This window comes from Gadus morhua, chromosome 4, assembly GCF_902167405.1.
Source record: "Gadus morhua chromosome 4, gadMor3.0, whole genome shotgun sequence".
Lineage (NCBI taxonomy): Eukaryota > Metazoa > Chordata > Actinopteri > Gadiformes > Gadidae > Gadus > Gadus morhua.
This window is the reverse complement of record NC_044051.1, coordinates 108,755-131,605: the sequence shown is the minus strand read 5'-3', so window position 1 is coordinate 131,605 and position 22,851 is coordinate 108,755. Positions and strand designations below refer to the sequence as shown.

General features: G+C 44.6%; 1 protein-coding gene and 1 long non-coding RNA gene across 5 annotated transcripts; one reads left to right on the top strand and one right to left on the bottom strand.

The window, feature by feature from the left end:
• Positions 1 to 367: 367 nt before the first annotated feature.
• Positions 368 to 21,514, bottom strand: napepld (N-acyl phosphatidylethanolamine phospholipase D). 4 transcript variants are annotated; one of them, XM_030354213.1, is made up of 9 exons: positions 21,260 to 21,507; positions 20,392 to 20,479; positions 19,751 to 19,891; positions 9,715 to 9,945; positions 8,115 to 8,218; positions 7,777 to 7,942; positions 7,236 to 7,384; positions 4,074 to 4,188; positions 368 to 1,356 (listed from the first exon to the last, which is right to left on the bottom strand). In XM_030354213.1, exons 1-9 carry the CDS (start codon positions 21,322 to 21,324, stop codon positions 1,249 to 1,251), a joined length of 1,167 nt encoding a protein of 388 aa, XP_030210073.1. In that variant the 5' UTR covers positions 21,325 to 21,507; the 3' UTR covers positions 368 to 1,248. The 4 variants fall into 4 exon arrangements, with proteins under 4 accessions (XP_030210073.1, XP_030210074.1, XP_030210072.1 ...); XM_030354214.1 differs by lacking the exon at positions 368 to 1,356 and adding an exon at positions 21,102 to 21,166 and having other exon boundaries at positions 3,926 to 4,188; positions 21,260 to 21,514; XM_030354215.1 differs by lacking the exons at positions 368 to 1,356; positions 4,074 to 4,188 and adding exons at positions 5,254 to 5,426; positions 5,597 to 5,695.
• LOC115542099 (uncharacterized) lies at positions 5,004 to 5,554 on the top strand. The gene is made up of 2 exons (XR_003976463.1): positions 5,004 to 5,180; positions 5,284 to 5,554. It is a non-coding gene; the product is annotated as an uncharacterized LOC115542099 (long non-coding RNA).
• Positions 21,515 to 22,851: the final 1,337 nt, after the last annotated feature.

Genomic DNA, 22,851 nt, shown 5'->3' with positions numbered 1-22,851 from the left:
GGATGAAGAGAGGGGGGGTGCCACGTAGTGTGTTTGGGCTGTGCCCGACCGGGCTCCGTGGCAAACCCGGCCACCAGGCGCTCGCCATCGAGCCCTCCGTCTGGGCCTGGCTCCAGACGGGGGCCCCGGGCTTCCTCCGGGCCGGGTCACATCTCCTCTTTTTTCGTTTTTCATTGGAGTTTTTGAACCATTCTTAGTCTGGCCCCTCACCTGAGACCACTCTGCCATGAGAGACCCTACCAGGAGCACAAGGCTCCAGACAACACAGCCCTCAGGTTCACAGGGACACGCAAACCTCTCCACCACGATAAGGTGACGGTTCCAGGAGAGGTATAAATAAAATATAAAAAGGTATAAAAGTACAATATTTACTAATTACAAAAGCCAATTTTAATACTGCTAAATTTTTTAACCAAACTTTGTACCTCTATATTCTTTCTGCTGCTGTAAAAAAGATAATGAAATGTTATTGCAGTGTGCAAGGTTAACAACCAAAAATGGCATCCACACACGTTCAACAGGTTGCATGTAGTAGGAGGGTACAACATTGAGATCCAGTGTGTCTACATTCAACTTTTACGAAATTTGTAACAGATTTTTCTTTATCACAAACATAGAGCAACCATACGAGACCACAGTTAACCAGCGAGACAGCAAAACTTAGTGTGTTTCCTCATTCACATGAAACCAGATAACTGAACTGGCTTTTTCTGAAAAACCCACATCATGAAAACAGTCTGACACACTTCTTCCTGGACCTACATGCAAATCAGCAGGATGAGATCATTTGGCTTTCAACTGAACGAAACCAACCTTTTATTCAAGGTTAAGAAAAAGGCCTTATCTCTCTATATCTCTCTCGTATCATTTGCGTCAGGTCAATATCTACCGACTTCCTTGTGCCGAAAAAACAACCTGCTCTCTCAATCTTGATTGCGTGATTCGGAGATTGTCCCAGGGCCAAGAACATGAAAAATAATCAACATTTAAAGAACAAATTTGGACTTCTAAAGGATGAAGCCGTTTTCAGATGCGGTGTCCTAAACACAGGTGACGGCAGTAGTGTGACTGATCCAAAATGACCAACGGAACGCTCTTGCGTCCTTGGCTCTGCCCTCAGTCCAAGGCGCCTCCTTCCCTGGAGGGCATGGTCCTGGACTCCCAGGGTGCAGGGTCCTACTGCAGGGTCCTGGACTCCCAGGGTGCAGGGTCCTACTGCAGGGTCCTGGACTCCCAGGGTGCAGGGTCCTACTGCAGGGTCCTGGACTCCCCGTGCTGCAGGGTGAAGAAGCAGCCCGGCTGCAGGCCCTTCCTCTCCAGGGCCTGGCGGAGTCGCACCGGGGGCTCCAGGTAGGGCTGGAGACACGGGGTTAGAGAGAGAGGAGATAGAGAGACAAGGAGGAGATAGAGAGACAAGGAGGAGATAGAGAGACAAGGAGGAGATAGAGAGACAAGGAGGAGATAGAGAGACAAGGAGGAGGAGATAGAGACAAGGAGGAGGAGATAGAGAGACAAGGAGGAGATAGAGAGACAAGGAGGAGATAGAGAGACAAGGAGGAGATAGAGAGACAAGGAGGAGGAGATAGAGACAAGGAGGAGGAGATAGAGAGACAAGGAGGAGATAGAGAGACAAGGAGGAGATAGAGACAAGGAGGAGATAGAGACAAGGAGGAGATAGAGAGACAAGGAGGAGGAGATAGAGAGACAAGGAGGAGGAGATAGAGACAAGGAGGAGGAGATAGAGAGACAAGGAAGAGATAGAGAGACAAGGAGGAGATAGAGAGACAAGGAGGAGATAGAGAGACAAGGAGGAGGAGATAGAGACAAGGAGGAGATAGAGAGACAAGGAGGAGGAGATAGAGAGACAAGGAGGAGGAGATAGAGAGACAAGGAGGAGGAGATAGAGAGACAAGGAGGAGGAGATAGAGACAAGGAGGAGGAGATAGAGAGACAAGGAGGAGATAGAGAGACAAGGAGGAGATAGAGAGACAAGGAGGAGATAGAGAGACAAGGAGGAGGAGATAGAGAGACAAGGAGGAGGAGATAGAGACAAGGAGGAGATAGAGACAAGGAGGAGGAGATAGAGAGACAAGGAAGAGGAGATAGAGAGACCAGGAGGAGATAGAGAGACAAGGAGGAGATAGAGACAAGGAGGAGGAGATAGAGAGACAGGGAAGAGGCGATAGAGAGACAAGGAGGAGATAGAGACAAGGAGGAGGAGATAGAGAGACAAGGAGGAGGAGATAGAGACAAGGAGGAGGAGATAGAGAGACAAGGAAGAGGAGATAGAGAGACAAGGAAGAGGAGATAGAGAGACAAGGAGGAGGAGATAGAGAGACAAGGAGGAGGAGATAGAGAGACAAGGAAGAGGAGATAGAGAGACAAGGAGGAGATAGAGACAAGGAAGAGGAGATAGAGAGACAAGGAGGAGGAGATAGAGAGACCAGGAGGAGATAGAGAGACAAGGAGGAGATAGAGAGACAAGGAAGAGGAGATAGAGAGACAAGGAGGAGGAGATAGAGAGACCAGGAGGAGATAGAGAGACAAGGAAGAGGAGATAGAGAGACAAGGAGGAGGAGATAGAGAGACCAGGAGGAGATAGAGAGACAAGGAGAAGGAGATAGAGAGACAAGGAGGAGGAGATAGAGAGACCAGGAGGAGATAGAGAGACAAGGAGGAGGAGATAGAGAGACCAGGAGGAGATAGAGAGACAAGGAGGAGATAGAGAGACAAGGAGGAGGAGATAGAGAGACAAGGAAGAGGAGATAGAGAGACAAGGAGGAGGAGATAGAGAGACAAGGAGGAGATAGAGAGACAAGGAAGAGGAGATAGAGAGACAAGGAGGAGATAGAGAGACAAGGAAGAGGAGATAGAGAGACAAGGAGGAGGAGATAGAGAGACAAGGAGGAGATAGAGAGACAAGGAAGAGGAGATAGAGAGACCAGGAGGAGATAGAGAGACAAGGAGGAGATAGAGAGACAAGGAGGAGGAGATAGAGAGACAAGGAAGAGGAGATAGAGAGACAAGGAGGAGGAGATAGAGAGACAAGGAAGAGGAGATAGAGAGACAAGGAAGAGGAGATAGAGAGACAAGGAGGAGATAGAGAGACAAGGAAGAGGAGATAGAGAGACAAGGAGGAGGAGATAGAGAGACAAGGAGGAGATAGAGAGACAAGGAGGAGGAGATAGAGAGACCAGGAGGAGATAGAGAGACAAGGAGGAGATAGAGAGACAAGGAGGAGGAGATAGAGAGACAAGGAAGAGGAGATAGAGAGACAAGGAAGAGGAGATAGAGAGACAAGGAGGAGGAGATAGAGAGACAAGGAGGAGATAGAGAGACAAGGAGGAGGAGATAGAGAGACAAGGAGGAGATAGAGAGACAAGGAAGAGGAGATAGAGAGACAAGGAGGAGGAGATAGAGAGACCAGGAGGAGATAGAGAGACAAGGAGGAGGAGATAGAGAGACAAGGAGGAGGAGATAGAGAGACCAGGAGGAGATAGAGAGACAAGGAGGAGGAGATAGAGAGACCAGGAGGAGATAGAGAGACAAGGAGGAGGAGATAGAGAGACAAGGAAGAGGAGATAGAGAGACAAGGAAGAGGAGATAGAGAGACAAGGAGGAGGAGATAGAGAGACAAGGAGGAGATAGAGAGACAAGGAGGAGGAGATATAGAGACCAGGAGGAGATAGAGAGACAAGGAGGAGGAGATAGAGACAAGGAGGAGATAGAGAGACAAGGAGGAGGAGATAGAGAGACAAGGAGGAGGAGATAGAGAGACAAGGAGGAGATAGAGAGACAAGGAAGAGGAGATAGAGAGACAAGGAGGAGATAGAGAGACAAGGAGGAGGAGATAGAGAGACAAGGAGGAGATAGAGAGACAAGGAGGAGGAAATAGAGAGACCAGGAGGAGATAGAGAGACAAGGAGGAGGAGATAGAGAGACAAGGAGGAGGAGATAGAGAGTCAAGGAGGAGATAGAGAGACAAGGAGGAGGAGATAGAGAGACAAGGAGGAGGAGATAGAGAGACAAGGAGGAGATAGAGAGACAAGGTCAAGGTTCCCCAGGAGACCTACCTCGTGTGCCAGGGCGAAGGTCCCCCAGTGGACGCCCACAGAGTGTTTTGCCCGGACGTCCTCGTGGATCTGCACCGCTTCTTCTGGGTCCACATGCTGTCCCAGCATCACATCTCTACACAAACGCACACACACATACAAACAGACACACAAATATTTAATATGTGTATGTGTCACACATACAGAAGCCTCAATGAAGGTCGCTTTGTTCATCGCCAAATGAAGCAGAAGTAACAACACGCTGTCTAGGGTTAGAAATAACGGAAAGGAAGTGAGGCCCCAGGCCAGCGCCACAGAGACCCCCCGTCAAAGGGCCCACATGTGAGCAGAGCTTGAGTGGAAACGCACACAGGCCCTCATTTATCAAACGAACGTAGAAATGAGCGCAAATCTGAACGCATGATTCATCGTACGATAGGACGCACGTGAGATTCACGAAACTTTCGTATCACACCAATCCCAGCGTACGAAGGATCTGGTGTTGATAAATACGGCGGCTGAGATCGATCGTAATTAACGTAACACGCCCATATAAAAGCACGTCTTCAGAAGTCTCGCCCCTAACTTTTACGACATGGAGAAACGTCCAACGGCAAAAAAAAATATTAATTTTTCGGAGACCGAAAGTGTCACTAGTGGATGCGAACCGTCTGGTTTTGTTTTTGTTTGGCAGCCTAAAAGCTGGCATTAAAGGCAAGCAGAAGAATGCTGTATGGAAAGAAATAACTGTTGCAGTGAATAGTGTTTCTAATGTTCATCGGGCTACGGAAGAGGTTTGTTAATTAAATTAATTGAATAATAAATTAAATGTAACATTTCTCTTATCCAGCTTAAAACATTTCACATATATGCTATTGTTTGCATTGCGTTAAAGTAATTTTTTTCCGAATAAGGTGAAGAAAAAATGGTCCGACATGAAGCTCGGCACAAAAAAACGTGTTGCGGCTGTGAAGCGGGCCAAGCAATTAACGGGAGGAGGCCGGGTGGACCCAAGCCTTGAACTGACGGCATTTGAGGAGCGAGTGGCTGGTCTCATTGGGTCTCCGTCCATTTCGGGCATAAGTGGCGGAGGAGACACCGATGCACTCCAGACCCGTCATGGAAGTGGTAAAAAGGCCTTTGCAATTATTTAAAAAATATATATATCTACAGCTTCCGTGTTACAAAGTAATGGCACAAATAATCTCATGATTGCTTTTTATTTTTAAAGATGAAATGCAAGCAGGTTCATCCACAATGGGAACAGAGCCAAGCCCAGTTGAAGAAACGGAAGGGCCGCCACCGCCTAAGGACCCGGAACGCGTGTCTGACCGAAGTGCTGGTCTGCAATCATCGGTCTTGACTGCTGAGGTCCTGGACAAACAAACCGAGATATGCAGGTCAACGGTGGACATCAATAACTCTCTGTTAGCGATTCATGAAACGTTGAAACTAATCAATGAAAACTTGAAGAATAAATAAATTGGTTTGCTGTACTTTGATCTCTGTCTTGTTTTTAACCAAAAGATAAAAGTATTGCTTACCCTTAGATATTAGAAGAGCCGAATTAAATCCTCCCTTCGTCGTAGAGCTCGAGCATGTGGCGCCTATGGCCAGGGATCTCTGGGCATCGGGTCATCTGGCTGCAGGTCGGCAAATGGCACCCCATTTGCCAGCGCAATATTATGCAGAACCCCACATAGTAAAATAATATTGCATGTCTTTTCTGGGCTGTAGAGCAACGTTCCCCCCGCTGACCCGATGGACATCCACCTGCCCTTGAGTAGGCCTATACATCGCTCCACCGTTGCCCGTGTGCGCGTGTGAGCGCTGTTGAAGTTGCGCTCCTGATCCGTGTTCGGATGAGCCAGAGGAGTTATTAGGTACTCGTTCAGGGCATAGCCTTTGTCACCTAGATGAATCACAAATTTTTAGTGCGATGTCTTCAACGTTTTAAGAGAAAAAAAAAGTGCGACTGCAGCGTATCTCACGAGGAGATGACTCTGACCATGAAGTGCGCCCTGATGTAGACGATGCCCAACGTTGCTATTTTGGAAAATAAAAGAATCGTGCGTGCCCCCAGGCCATCGGGCTACCATGTTCAGGATTGACATTCTGGCATCGCAAATAATCTGAACATTAACTGAATGGTAGCTTTTGCGGTTGATGTACGCTTAATCATTAATAGATGGTGGCTTCATACGCACATGGGTACAATCAACCGCACCAATCACATTTGGAAACCTAGCAATAGCATAAAAATCCCGTTTGATTCCAGCTTGCTGATCGTTAGTGTATGGGAATTTAATATAACATTCAGAGAGGGACAGTATAGCTGCCAAAACTGCTGGCATGGTTCGGCTAATACTTGGCTGGGAAATACCAGACCTGTCCCCAATCTCCCGCTGAAAGGTCCCGGTGGACAAAAACCCCAAGGTAGAGCACACCTGCACTGGCACAGGTATTGCGTTTGATCGCCTAGTTTCTCGCCTTAACTGTGGCTCCAAAGCATTGCATAGCTCCATCAGGAGATGCCTTGGGATACGAAAACGACTCAAGAGCCATTCATCGCTCTCCATAAAAAAATCGGCGCGGTCTCGAAAAACTCTCTCTCGTCTTAGACGTCAATGAGGTCCTCTAACAGAGCCAGATCTGCCATCGCTGCGACTCAACCACCTATTTGACAAAGCACCTGTTTATATAGACAGCTGAATAAACATTTCACCTGTCACATTCTAATTATTTTCATAGCAATACTGTTTTTAATTAGGGCTGACTTGATTGTAATTGTTTGAACGGCTGGGCTAATTCCAATTTATTTAGTAATGAATACAGATGTGCAACATGTGCTACTTGTGCTGCACTATTCATCAGTGAATACCCGTGTGTTGCGCCAAAAAAACTTGCGTACACAAGCTCAGACCTGACGTGAGTTTTCATCGCAGCCTGCGCTCACATTCAAATTGATAAATGCCAAGCTCAACGTTGAAATGAGCGTACGTCCATTTTATGCACGTTTTCTGTCGTACGCTCGTTTGATAAATGAGGGCCACAGTGTTTACCGTAACTGACTGACTGACTGACTGACTGACTGACTGACTGACTGTGCGTCTGTCCGTGCGTCCGTCCGTCCGTCCGTCTGTAAGTGCGTCTGTCTATCTGTCTGTCTGTCTGTCTGTCTACCTGGGCAGGTAAGCGCCGATGGGGATGGCGGCGAGGTCGAAGGGTCCGTAGCGGAGTCCGATCTCGGCGAAGGAGGAGCAGTAGCCGGTGTCGCCCGCGAAGAAGAATCGGTGTTGGGGGCCGAGGATGGACCAGCTGCCCCACAAGGCCTGGGGGGGGGGAGGGGCGTTAACAAACTACCCTGTGCTACCCCGCCTCTAGACCCGAGCCGATAGACGGAAAGGAATGAGGCGGAACCAAACAGCCCTTCCCGACCAATCGTCTCCCAGACTTCAGTGACCCCCCCTTGGTCGGACTGCGATGGGACAGCCCCTAACCCTAACCCTCCACCACCCACCTGGTTGTTAGGGTTAAGGTAACCTAACCCTAACCCTAACCCTCCACCACCCACCTGGTTGTTAGGGTTAAGGTAACCTAACCCTAACCCTAACCCTCCACCACCCACCTGGTTGTTAGGGTTAAGGTAACCTAACCCTAACCCTCCACCACCCACCTGGTTGTTAGGGTTAAGGTAACCTAACCCTAACCCTCCACCACCCACCTGGTTGTTGTCCAGAGGGGTGCGCTTGGACCAGTGCTGTGCAGGGGTGCAGACGAAGGTGGTGTCAGGGTGCCCTGGGACACAGCTCTCCTCCCACCAGTCCAGCTCCATCACATTCTGGCAACCCGCCTTCCCCAACCAGTCCGCCAGGCCCAGTGGCACAAACCTGTGGGCGCCGGTTCCCAGTTTGGTTGTGTTTGGTCGTATAGAGTTAGGGTTAGTTTCGTGGTTTTGGTCCGTACAATGCCTCTGTCTGTCTGTCTGTCTGTCTGTCTGTCTGTCTGTCTGTCCGTCTGATTCCCCAGCCACCTAGACCTCGGTCACTCCACGCTACCCACCAGTAGAGGTCCGCTCCGAAGCGTGCGTTGAGGTCGTTCACCGTCCCCTGGTCCAGGTGGTCGTAGTGGTTGTGGCTGATCACCACGGCGTCTATGGGGGGCAGCTGGTGACAGACAGAGAGGGGCTCATGTCCTACAGAGCGTCTCTAGGCTCAAGTATGGGGCATTCAAAGGCACGCATGGCATCTAGACCTGCGATGAGGGTACATAGTATATAGGATATCTGCAATGTATACTGGGTTCGGCTTTATTATACTATTCACTTCCTATACAAAAAGAGATTTCTTAAATTCATGTATAATTTAGTTGTGGATGAATGCGTAAGGGATAATGTATAGAACGCCGGTCATTATCGTAAAATAAGCCCCGACAGGGTGAACAGGACACCGACGTGCAGCGGAGGTGTCTTGCTCCGCCATGAAGGGGCTTATTTTACGATAATGACCGGCAAAGTTCTATACATTATCCCGCTTATTACACGGCTACTTCCCAAAACGAAGCAATTTATTTACAATGCATTTGTTACCAGCATTCATAGTGTTGATCAGCAGAGAAATAGTCCGCCCAAGACGTTGACGTCGTCGCTTAGCAACCGACAGCGCTTGGGTTGACACATATCCCGCTTATTGCATTGACAAGTTACCGGACTACGTGCGGAGTGATACCAAAGGCAAAAAGTCCTTTTGTTTACCTTGACAGCGGTCATTATTCATCCGTTGCCAATGAATTATCAAAAAATAATTCACCGCCGGAAGTTGGGTTAGGGAAGTGCCCATGCAAGTGAACGGAACGTGTAATAAGAGTATATAATTTAGTTGTTGATAAATACGAGTATATACTTTAGTTGTTGATAAATAAGAGTATATACTTCAGTTGTTGATGAATATATACTTTAGTTGTTGATGAATATATACTTTAGTTGTTGATAAATAAGAGTATATACTTTAGTTGTTGATAAATATGAGTATATACTGTAGTTGTGGATGAATATGAGTATATACTGTAGTTGTGGATGAATATGAGTATGAACGTAGTTGTGGATGAATACGAGTATATACTGTAGTTGTGGATGAATATGAGTATATACTGTAGTTGTGGATGAATATGAGTATGAACGTAGTTGTGGATGAATATGAGTATAAACGTAGTTGTGGATGAATATGAGTATATACTGTAGTTGTGGATGAATATGAGTATGAACGTAGTTGTGGATGAATATGAGTATACCCACTTGAGTTGTTGATGAATATATACTTTAGTTGTGGATGAATATGAGTATATACTGTAGTTGTGGATGAGTACTGTGGTTGTGGACGAGTATATACTGTGGTTGTGGATGAGTAAATACTGTGGTTGTGGATGAGTAGATACTGTGGTTGTGGATGAGTAGATACTGTGGTTGTGGATGAGTAGATACTGTGGTTGTGGATGAGTAAATACTGTGGTTGTGGATGAGTATATACTGTGGTTGTGGATGAGTATATACTGTGGTTGTGGATGAGTATATACTGTGGTCTTGGATGAGTATATACTGTAGTTGTGGATGAGTATATACTGTGGTTGTGGATGAGTATATACTGTAGTTGTGGGTGTACTGAACCTGTTCCACGGTGCAGGGGGGGCCCCGGTACCTCTTGGGACCCATAAACTGGACTGGCGAGGCCCGCAGGCTGAAGACGGGGTCCGTCAGGACGCTGAGTCCGTCCAGCTCCACCAATGTGGTGGCGTGGCCCAGCCAGGTGACCCTGAGGCCACGCCCTGTGGGGGCACTGTCCACGGCCCCTCCCCGGGCGAAGTACGGGACCAGCACCGGGAGCTCTTCGTCTAGGACCTAGAGAGAGAGAGAGAGAGAGAGAGAGAGAGAGAGAGAGAGAGAGAGAGAGAGAGAGAGAGAGAGAGAGAGAGAGAGAGAGAGAGAGAGAGAGAGAGAGAGAGAGAGAGAGAGAGAGAGAGAGAGAGAGAGAGAGAGAGAGAGAGAGAGAGAGAGAGAGAGAGAGAGAGAGAGAGAGAGAGAGATTTATGTCGGGATCATTTGACTTCAATAGTGTGCCTGAACGACAGGTAGTGTGCGGCAGGATTGCCAGTTGTCTATATCGCACTCCTCTGGGGGTTGGCACCATCTTTTGCTATTTGCCGTTTGACCCAGCAAGAGTTGACAGTAGTTTGACCTCCACCTTCACCGTGTTCCACAAACCCGCACACTTCACTACATGCTTCCGACATGCCTCACTACTGAACCACTCTCATTCAGACAAGTTGTTGCTTGGTCTTGAGCCAACCCTACCTCAAAGAAGTTGAGGAGGACATCAATATCCTCTGAGCAGTTGTTTCTTTGTGAACTCGCGGCCCATTGTTGAACCAGGTGGTCGGAGTGAATGGCCATTCAAAGCTGAAACAGGCAGAAGGTCATGATGTAGATGAAGCTCCATCCACCCTCATGCCCCCTGGTATTGCGGCTTTGTCCATTTTCATTATGCTGTTCTGGAGATCCATTGCACTGGTAACACCTTCAGGAGTCGCTTTGGCTCACATTGTGATCTCATTGTGATATTGTCATGTGAAATCTGATTAGGAAACCGTTGGCACTGCCAAACTCCTGGCACTCCATAACCAGATGAAATAACTAAGAGGCCCTGCGACGCCCGTGCCCTGAACACAGCCCAGACTCCAAGAGGCTTTCTGTGATTGATTGACCTCGCACAGACTGAGCGTACCTGCTTCGCTCTTCCCTAGAAAGACTTGGTTGAGGGGTGTGGGCACCACCCATGGTAGAGCTAGAGCGTAAACAAAGCCAAACTTTCTCGCGTCCATGTTTTGAAAAATGGGGGCCTGTTAAATCCCGCGCAGACCCACTCATCTGGGCTTTGGGGGGGGACTAGAAAAGAAATAAGACGCCATGGCCGAAAGAAAAACATGGCTACCGAGGCCCTCAAAGTGGCTGCAGAGACTTCAGCACAAAGGAAAGCGACAGAGGCTGACCAGTGCTGCGCTCCGATATCCGTACAGTACACTAAACGTAGTATGCGAACCGCACTCGCTGAGGGCGCAGATTGTCAGTGTTGTTCCAAATCAAATACTTCGCGGTGCACTGACCGGAAATTACGACCACGACTGTCGCCGCGCCTCCTCCGCCGCAATAAACATTCCGCTTTGAACAGTGAACTCTTTACGCCTAGCAGCTATAAAAAAGCTAAAAAGGTATAAAAACTACAAAATGAATATTAATGCAGGCAGCCCAGCATCAGCCTCAACTGCATCCACTAACCCTAACCCTAAACCTCACCCGCACCCTAACCCTAAACCTCGCCCTAACCCTGACCATTCTCAGTCCTCGCAGAGGCCTTCAGCCTCACCTGTATCCGCTACCTAATCAAGCCTCAGTCCCAGCAGAGGCCTTCAGCCTCACCTGTATCCGCTAACCCTAACCCTAACCCAGGCCTTCAGCCTCACCTGTATCCGCTAACCCTAACCCTAACCCTAACCCAGGCCTTCAGCCTCACCTGTATCCGCTAACCATAACCCTAACCCTAACCCAGGCCTTCAGCCTCACCTGTATCCGCTAACCATAACCCTAACCCTAACCCAGGCCTTCAGCCTCACCTGTATCTGCTAACCCTAACCCTAACCCTAACCCTAACCCAGGCCTTCAGCCTCACCTGTATCCGCTACCTAATCAAGCCTCAGTCCCAGCAGAGCCCTTTCCTTTGTCGGATCCCGAGTGCTGCATCGGCAAGATAAACACCAGCGGTGAGCATAACCAATGCTAACCATAAACTATTCTGAAGCAGCGTTAATAGAATTATGGCCTTCGAGACTCCGGCTGGCTTCGTGAGACTAATGTTGGAGGAGTTTAAGTAAGATTTTCTGTAGCTTAGTGTGTGTGGTTGAGTTTAAACCAGCTAAGATGAGCCTGGACACACTGTTGGTCGGCTCTGCGGTTTGCGGTGTGATTTCACCGGTGTTTGTCTTTGCATTTGGTGTGTGTGTTTGTGTGCATATGTATTCTGGAATTGGCCAAGCAATCCCTAAATGTTGTTAATTCACAGCCACTTGGATAACAGCATTCCCCAAATGGTCGAAAAACAAAAAAGATGCTACCTTTTGTTGTTGCCTTGTGTTTGTTTTGTGCAGGCCGTAGACAACGATCTGCGACCAGTATCAAAGTAAAAGGCTCGGTGCGCTACTGACCCATCCAGGATAATGGAACCACGCCTAGCATTTATCCAGACACTTTACACAATACACAGCCCACCTCCCTGGTGCAACCTGAGGATATGCAGTCCGAGACGTCTGGCAGGTGGATGTGTAACAAAGATGCCCACTCAGAGACCACAACAGAAAGCTAATAGCCGAAGGGCTCTTGATTTAATGTACCAGCCCGATGAAGGGGGCTAATTAGTGGTGGTCAACAATGCTAATCAACCCTTTCCGCAGTTGCCGACAATGTTGGTAGGTGCATTCATCAGGTTTTTCATTGACTTAATCAGCTGAAATGATGCTTTGGTATAATATTTGATGTATATAAACCTTGATTAGTTAGACATTAAATAATATGATGGTTGGTTATTAAGAAGACTAGAGTTTCCAACCTCTAGTTGTAATTATACCCATAGCTATAATGTCAAAACCCCAGTCGATAATGTAACAAATTTATGAGCGCATGATATTATAACAGTTTGCCTATAATGTTACGACGTATAACATTTTGGTTCACCGATTACATAATGAAGCAAGCATAATAATTTCCTCCTTACGTCATGAAGCAAGCATTATCATTTTCTACTTATAAGCCGTTTCTCCACATTTTTGATTAATTTGTATATCAGGAGAAAGGACCCTGAGGGTGATTCACACCTGATGCTTTATATGCGGACATCGATGTCGTTTAGACATCAATAGAATCAACGGAGGGTTTAGGGGGGTGGGTTGCAAGGGGCGGGATATGACGTGGGGTCTAAGTTCGCAAGAGGCAGGATAAGAGTGGCCGCTGTCACTGTAGTTTGTTTTGATTTGACCATAGACAAAATGGAGGCAGAACTGTTGTCAGTAATAATAATAAAAACGTTTTCTATACGCGTGCAGCTGTGAACTCATGTATTGTAATGATTGTATGAGGTGTGCTTTGGCACCACGAATGACTCTTAACAGCAGTGCAAACATTTAAATATTTTTTAACCATTCAGCGAAAAAAGGCAACAGGCTGATGATCATTTCGGAGTGGCTATTTGTACCCCTGGTATAAATAGCCTTAGCCAGCTACCACGGCTGGCTATCTGTTGATGCTAGCCAGCCGTTGTAGCTCGCTAACTGTTGATGCTAGCCAGCCGTTTTCGCTCGCTAACTGTTGATGCTAGCCAGCCCTTGTAGCTCGCTAACTGTTGATGCTAGCCAGCCGTTGTAGCTTGCTAACTGTTGATGCTATTCAACCATTGTAGCTCGCAAACTGTTGGTGCTGGCCAACTGTTGTCGCTCGCTGACTGCTGATAATATCCAGCCGTTGTACCCAGCTAACTTTTGATGCTAGTCAACCGTTGTCGCTCGCTAACTGTTGATGCTAGCCAGCCGTTGTCGCTCGCTGACTGCTGATAATATCCAGCCGTTGTACCTAGCTAACTGTTGATGCTAGCCAGCCGTTGTTGCTCGCTAACTGTTGGGCTAAAACACCCTTTGCGATGCGCATAGGCATCAGGCATGGGCGCTTATTCCCGGGCAATCGTGTACTTTGCGTATTTGTGTACCTTACATGAATGGGGTTATAGTACTTTATATATTCTATATAGCCTATTTGTTTTTTGTTAAATGTCATGAAGTCTAATAAGATACATTATGTCCAAAGTTTTTATTTGTAGTGTCATATATATATATATATATATAGCATATGAGGGAAACTGCAGAAAACAGTATTCCACCTTGCCCGAAGCAGCTGCAACGTTAAGTCTGTAATCAAGAGAATGCCGGATCAATTCCCTCTATTGTCAGATTGTCACGCTTTTATGATCGCTACGCATTTTAGTCAGCAAGACAGACCTCCTGTATCAGAAAGCTGCAATTTCAGTGCCTCCCTGATATTCTGAGGACAACCCCCTAAGACTTGGAGAATAGAATTACAAATTAAATCTGAATCTAGCAAAAGTCCAAGATTAAAGTAAGCTGTTCTACTTTTGTGTTCTATTGAGGAGTCTAACAATGCAAACTAGTGTAGCTATTCCCAATGCTATCATAGGCAATCATGGGTGTTTGTTTACAAATGTATTTGAGGAGTCTGATCTCCACACTTTTAAACTTTCAGAGAAAATCAGGGTTACCTTGTCTGCAGCAGTTATTTATTTATTTTTTATAACATTGTGTGATCAATACGCCAGGGTAAATGCACAGGGGTGCAAATAGGATACATTGATATTTGCACTGGGGGGGAACACATTAATGTTTGCATATACTGATAATTGTACAAGGATACGAATAGCATTCCCTTCTAATTGCACCAGCGAACAAATAGCATAAACTGATAATTGTACCAGGGTATAAATAGTGTCAACTGATCTCGTAATGGAACTGTTATATAATGGTAAAACAGGTATATAATGTACTATAGTCTATTCTACTGTTATATAATATATAATGGTAAACCAGGTCTATAATGCACTATAGTCTATTCTACTGTTATATAATATATAATGGTAAACCAGGTCTATAATGTACTATAGTCTATTCTACTGTTATATAATATATAATGGTAAACCAGGTCTATAATGTACTACAGTCTATTCTACTGATATATAATGTACTATAGTTTATTGTACTGTTATATCATGGTAAACCAGGTCTATAATGTATTATGGTCTATTCTACTGTTATATAATGTACTATAGTTTATTCTACTGTTACATAATATATAATGGTAAACCAGGTCTATAATGTACTATGGTCTATTCTACTGTTATATAATATATAATGGTAAACCAGGTCTATAATGTACTATAGTCTATTCTACTGTTATATCATATATAATGGTAAAACAGGTATATAATGTACTATAGTCTATTCTACTGTTATATAATATATAATGGTAAACCAGGTCTATAATGTACTATAGTCTATATTACTGTTATATAATATATAATGTACTATAGTCTATTCTACTGTTATATAACATATAATGGTAAACCAGGTCTGTAATGTACTATAGTCTATTCTACTGTTATATAATATATAATGGTAAACCAGGTCTATAATGTACTATAGTCTATATTACTGTTATATAATATATAATGTACTATAGTCTATTCTACTGTTACATAATATATAATGGTAAACCAGGTCTATAATGTACTATGGTCTATTCTACTGTTATATAATATATAATGGTAAACCAGGTCTATAATGTACTATAGTCTATTCTACTGTTATATAATATATAATGGTAAAACAGGTATATAATGTACTATAGTCTATTCTACTGTTATATAATATATAATGGTAAACCAGGTCTATAATGTACTATAGTCTATATTACTGTTATATAATATATAATGTACTATAGTCTATTCTACTGTTATATAACATATAATGGTAAACCAGGTCTATAATGTACTATAGTCTATATTACTGTTATATAATATATCATGTACTATAGTCTATTCTACTGTTATATAATATATAATGGTAAATCGGGTCTATAATGTTCACAGTGGTATAATGAGCACATACCACAGCCTGTCGTGATCTATTGCTTAAATGTACTATAGTCTATTCTACTGTAATATAATATATAATTTACTAGTCTATTCTACTGTTATATAATATACTATAGTCTATTGTACTGTTATCTAATGGTATCAAGATGTTTTCATAGGACGATGTATATCCCGCTGATGGGCACAGTAGGGAAAACAGAATATTATGGGATGTATTTGCACTATTATTTAGCAAGGTGAATCATTGTCCGTCATGAAACATTAATCTTGGTGGGGGTCTTTATATTAACATGTCAGTCTTTATATATGATATATATGGGAGAAGGGGGAGAATTAACACGGTTTTTGTCCCTATTTTTGGCTTCTAGGGATGGTTATAAAAGCAAAGGGACAAATGGCCTATTATGTCTTTGACATGCTCACAATTCTGTAATATATTTCTAGATTTATGGAACATATTTTTTTAATTCAAAAATGGAAATAAAGAAATAGATTGAAAGACCTGTTTGAAGTAAAGTAAGTAAGTAAAAGTAAGTAACATTTATTTATAAGGCACATTTAAAAAGTTTTCACTGGCCAAAGTGCCGTACATGGTGCAAAGAGGCATATAAAGGAACACATACCACATACATAGACATAGAACAAACATATAAAATAAACAACATATCACAAAAGGGGAGGAAAGGCCAGGGAGAAAAGGTGTGTTTTAAGCCTAGATTTAAAAATGGTGATGGAAGGAGCGTTTCTGACTGCAGGCAGCAGCTCGTTCCAAAGGCGCGGGGCAGCCACAGCAAAAGCCCTGTCACCCCTCTGTTTCAACCTAGTGCGTGGAACGTGCAGGAGACCCAAGCTACCTGATCTAAGGGACCTGGGTGCTGAGTGGTGGTGGATGAGCTCTGTGATGTACGGCGGGGCCAGGCCATTTAGGGCTTTAAAAACCATAAGTACGGTTTTAAAATGAATTCTGTGCTGGATGGGCAACCAGTGGAGGGATGCTAGGATGGGGGTTATATGATCCCGCTTTCTGGATCCAGTCAGCAGCCTTGCTTCGGAGCTCTGGACCAACTGAAGGCGAGAGAGGAGTGATGGAGGGAGTCCTAGGTAAAGGGAGTTGCAGTAATCCAGCCGTGATGTGATGAAGGCCTGTTTTAGTGTTTTATATTGCCAGTGAAAACGGATAGAAAAGGCCTTGCACTAACCCTGTACCAACGTGACCTAAACAAACTCTGTTAACGTTACTTATTTAACACCAGACAGAAGTCTGCAGACACTGCCGCCCTTTGGACACTTTTTTCATTACAACATGACCATGGGCAAATCATTTAATATTAATTATAAAAGTTACAAAATAATAATTACAAAAGCCAATTTTTATACCGTTAAAGTTTTTTAACCAAACTTTGTACCTCTATTCTTTCTGCTGCTGTAAAAAGGATAATGAAATGTTATTGCAGTGTGCAAGGTTAACAACCAAAAATGGCGTCCACACATGTTCAATATATTTTACTCTGAAACCAACAGGTTGCATGTATCAGCAGCACGGTACAACATTGAGATCAAGTGTGTCTACATTCAACTTTTACGAAATTTGAAACAGATTTTTCCGTATCACAAACAAAGAGCCACCATACGAGACCACAGTTAACCAGCGAGACAGCAAAACTTAGTGTGCTTCCTCATTCACATGAAACCAGACATCCGGCTGACCTGGCTTTTTCCAAAGCCCTAACCCTAAACCCACATTATGAAAACAGTCTGACACACTTCTTCCTTGACCTACATACAAATCTGGCTTTCAACTGAACGAAACCAACCGACTAACTATAGTGAAATAAAGCACGGGCTTGTGTGGGGGAGGGGGGGGTTTGAGGGCAAGATTGCGGCTTGTACATTTTCTACGTGTCGAGAGAGTTTAAGATGTTTATTTTATACCAGAAGAATACGTCATTGAGATTAAACATCTCTTTAAGTGACCTGGCCAAGACAGGCAGCAGTAGCCTACATCACCCATTGCATACCCACAAAACATTAGCAAAATAAAACTAAACTAAAACAGTCCGCAGGGGGGAGGGGATATATCAATATAGCAAGACATTTTGGGAAGCTTGTAGCAACCAATAATGTATAACGGCAAATAACGTAATAAATTGCTAATAATGTGATAAAGTTGTTGAGCCAATAACGTAATAACTTTTTTTGCTAATAATGTAATAACGTATTACGTTATTGGATGGTTATTACCTATTGGCCTTCTTATAGACATTATATCAACACTGTAAGATGTGTAAGATGTAACTTTTGTACCGTCATGTTGATGTCTTTGAGTGTGACGGAATACGGGGCGGGAAGATGAGTATGCTAATGGCAACGGGATCCCTGTAGGTTAGAGCGTTGTGATTGGCTGAGGGTATGTTAGGGGGGGCCACACCCTGGGGGATTTAAGTGGATACGTCGGGACTCTGCGCAAGTTCTTTGCAAACAAATTCAGGTTTCTTTGCAATATTATGCAAGTTTTAATAAAGCCTTAATCTTTCAAAGTCCTTCTCGACCCTTTGAGTTTTAGATTGTGGGTTTTCCAGCTAACGTCTCTTTCCCGCGGCCCCTAATGATCCAGCGGTGAATTGCAATACCATACTGAAAACTGCAACGCACAACTTTAATAGGCTCACGACTCTGTCGAAGCGTCTGCGTGGTCATGGTGTGACCGTTTCTCTCCAGAAATCGAAAATAAATTAAAGTCATGCCTCAGTCATTACATTTTTTGCTCAGTTATAAAATGTTCAAAGGATTTCTTTAATAAAAGGCCAATAACTTAATTACCATCCAATAACATAATAAATCATTACATTATTCGCAATTTACTATGTTATTGGCTTTATTACATTTAAATTATTACGATATTGGCAGTTATTACGTTATTGGCCTTTAATATATTATTGGTTGTTACAAGGCTCAAGGAGAAGAGTAATATTAAGTTTGAGCAACAAAGTGTAAAGACATTTGGGGAGCCTAAATGAGAGTAATATTACATTTGAGCAACAAAGTGTAGGGTTAGGTGGTGGGCTTGTGGTGGGCTCTATAGACATAATCCACCACGCACGGAAGGGATATCAATATCGCAAGACATTGTGGGATGCTGGATCGATCTTGCCGTTGTCTTTCAACGTCTGCGTCCGCATGCGAGTGCGTGCAGAGTGTGTCTGAACGTGCATGTGTGTGCGGCGTGTGCATGTGTGTGCGGTGTGTTGGTATAAGAGCATGGAAACCCGACCCGAGCCTGACGGGTTCGGACAAATATTCAGAAATGATGCTGGGGTTGGTGTCGGCTCGGTCACATCAGGGCGAAAAGGCGTCAGAGTTGGCGTTGGCGCTGCTTTAGAGTTAAGGTTTATTTCACTTTGCTGGGGACACTCGTGTTGATTTGAATTTCATATCCGTCCTACAGAACCTCAGAACCTCTGGTGTCATTTTGTGGAATTTATCGTTATTGTGGCCTTTTTTCTGGCAGCATGTGAATTTCCATTGGTTACGATTCGGCGCAACAAGCGCGCGTGCTTACGCTCGCTTGTGCACATTAGTATGTCATTAGTATGAGAAAGGGTGACTTTAGCTGTGTCGGGCTCGGGTCGGGCTCGTTACTTCTCTGTCGGACGCGGGCCGGGCTGGGACAGAAGACGTGGCCCGTTCCGCGCTCTAGGCTGTCGGCGGGGTCCTGCGCTGCCTTTGTTTTGAAATGACTGCGTCAGCGCGTGTGGGTGTGTATGCGTTGTGCATGTGTGTGCGTGTGGGCGTGCATGGGTGCGGTGTACGTGTGGGTGAGCTGCAGGCTGCATGGCACATTCGCACTGACCAACTTTTCAGAGTAACTTGTCGGACAGGCCTGCTATTATATAGTAGTTAGATAACCGTTTACTAGTGGTATATAAGTTCTTAATAGCGTACCTCTTTGCTGGTTGGCACGTTGCTGTTGTCTGTGTCCCACAGCAGGAACTTGAGCAGCCTGGCATTGGAAGGGAACCGCCATGTGGGCCAGGGGTTGGTCCAGCGTCCATGTCTGTCCCGGCACGACTTGGTAACTTCCTCCTATGGTTTGAACAAATCAAATCTGTTAAAGCTGCCTACCGCTGAATGAGTGTTGAAACCTGGTTCCCTGTATGGTGCACTACTTCAGCGGTCCCCAACCACCGTGCCGCGGACCGGTACCGGGCCGCTGGACATTCCTAACCGGGCCGTAGGTTAACGAGGCTACGACATGACTAGATTTTTTTTTTTTTAATTCATGCAAAATGCATGCACACTTAATAAACTCAATTTACTTCACAATACTGTCACTCTTTTAGATGCCATAAGTCTATATGCAGTTGTTAGATGGCATATAACATGTTTGCATTTTTTGGCAACCTCTGCGCAACATAACCCAACCCAACCAATTTAGGGTTAAGTGTCTTGCTCAGGGACACATCAACAAAACAGCTAGGAGGAGCTGGGGATCGAACTAGCAACCTTGCGGTTTCGAGACAACTGCTCTACCACCTGAGCTAACCCACCCTACACCGAAGCTACACCTTTCCAATCAAACAAACCCAAAGTGTGTTGTTAAGAGTCGTTCCTCGGTTAACCAGCAGACTGGCCCCAGGTCCTGCTACCACTGGCTCCTCCATTGGCTCACAGCTGGTCAGGGTGAGGAGACACACACACACACACACACACACACACACACACAGACACACACACACACACACACACACACACACACACACACACACACACACACACACACACACACACACACACACACGATTATAATTTAGGGATCATAGTGAACTTTATCTAAGGAAACAATATACATTCCAACTACGGTGTGCTTATTGTGCACTGCCTAATGATGGACTTCAATACCCCCCTACACACAGTCACTGAAACGACAACATAGCTTATTGGGAAAAGGTAACCAAAACCAAGATCAACACAGAGAGCGTGCTCGTGCGCGTGGCGAGTTATGTAAACAATGAATAAAGTCTTTCTCCCTTTTAGTGGCTTGTTCACATGACGGGGAACTTTAGCGGAGTGTAAAGCCTTCCATACATAACTGACCAATGATGACATATTGCATATAATCAGCATTACGAAACGTCGTGCCCCTATAGGCCTATATATTGTTAGCGTATTAAACAACTAGTCTAACAGAGCGGACGGCAAACAATAACTTTGTCATCAAAAAAAAATGTTGTTCATACAAAGTGATAAATATAATACAATATCGTGATTACAAAACGTATTTGCAGCTGCCTACCTGAAACTTGGGTGTCACTGACTATTCGACGAGTTGTCTGGTAATCTGCGTTATCAGCAGAGTCCCTGGTTGCATAGTTTGATTGTGAATACATATCAATACACATTAACATGATGTCCTGAGCAAACATTTTTACTCTGTCTTGCCTGCATACTTACCCACTTCTGGTGACTGAATAAAAGCAAGCAGCGGCAGCAGGAACTAGGCTGAGAGAAGACTGCATTGTGTCGTTATCTCGATCTTTACCGCAACGCAATTTCCGGTCACTGACTTCCTATTACCTGTGTACGCCAGTTAATAATCCCCTGAGCGATATGAATGAATACATGACAAAATAACCACGAGAGGGGAATTGATATTGAGTTTTTACGAAAGGCTTGACAGAGCAATGTCCAAATTATGTAACGGAACAGGATATCCCTTTATGAAGATTCCGTCTCTCTCTCTCTCTCTCTCTTAAGCCTCTCGTTCACTTACGCCACGGTGTGTTTGTATGTGTGGAACCCCATCTGGCCAGCAGTTCATTATGATGTCTGTTTCCGAGAGGGTTAAGCTTCTCTGTCATTAATAGTATAATGCCACGTTGTCTGGCGCTTTTATATTCCGTATAGTAAAGTACCAGAAGTGGGGTCTTAGCCATGGGGATAACACCACCCCCTCCTTCCTATAGCCTAACTCATTTATTTGATTTAATTATAAACTATTTTTCTCTGTTTGTTCGTTATGGCTTCGTTCTCTCTAGAACCGTTTTTTTTCCAACAATTTCTATATCGAAAACACAACGATTCTTAACTGAATGGGATTATACACCAATTGATAATGAGCATTTGATTTCTGCCAAGTCTGGTCGGCTAGATGCCACGAAATTAATCTGCGCCTTTGATTCATTTATATTCATCTTATTAAAAGTGAAAACCTTTTCTTCTGTCTGTATTCATGTGGTAAGAGACTGTGCACCATGTTCTGGAATTGGAACTGTTTGTGTGTGTGTGTGTGTGTGTGTGTGTGTGTGTGTGTGTGTGTGTGTGTGTGTGTGTGTGTGTGTGTGTGTGTGTGTGTGTGTGTGTGTGGGGGGGGGGGGGGGGGGGGGGGGGTGCGCGCGTGTATTCGTGTGTGTTTGCGCGCGAGAGATTGTTCGCGTGCGCGTGCATGGGTGAGTGTTCCAGTGTTTATTTTGTAGTTCTGGTGCACAGGGGTTTTGGAATTCTTGTACGGTTGAGCAGGTTGCGCAGACAATGTGTGAGAAGAGGATGTGAGGTCCAGGACTGCATCTACTAACCCAACAAAAATAATGTTTCATCAGAACTTTAATCAACTATGAACATCGAACATGTCTGACTAAATATATGCTCACATTTACATCGACAAAATACAGTTTTCGTTATGAAAATCTAATGGTGGATACATGGGTGCATAAAAAGGAGTTAGGCAAAAGGAATAATATAAAATCCCCCTAAACCTGCCAACAGTAGGATCAGGTCAACATAAAACATGTATTATCCATGATTGTCCAATATGTTAAACGATTATCCCAAAGAAAGCTTGACTATACTATTCCCTTCCATTCCATTCATTCCATATTATTAATTTTTATTTTTATTTTATCTTTATTTTTTGCTGGGCCGTCTTGTTCTGTGTGAGCTCATGACACTGTAAAGCGACCTTGAGTATGAGAAAGGCGCTATATTAAATAAACATATTGTGGCCACCGTTCAGGGTGCCGCAAGGGATCCTGGGGGGGGGGGGGGGG

Bases quoted from the DNA above. Each gene is read 5' to 3' on its own strand.
- napepld (XM_030354212.1), bottom strand. From the start codon at position 21,324: ATGCAGTCTTCTCTCAGCCTAGTTCCTGCTGCCGCTGCTTGCTTTTAT. The intron at 19,892-20,391 runs GTTTGTTTGATT...TTCAAACCATAG, and splicing joins CTCTTAACAACACACTTTGG to GAGGAAGTTACCAAGTCGTG. The intron at 8,219-9,714 runs GTTCAGTACACC...GTCTGTCACCAG, and splicing joins CCCCCTGCACCGTGGAACAG to CTGCCCCCCATAGACGCCGT.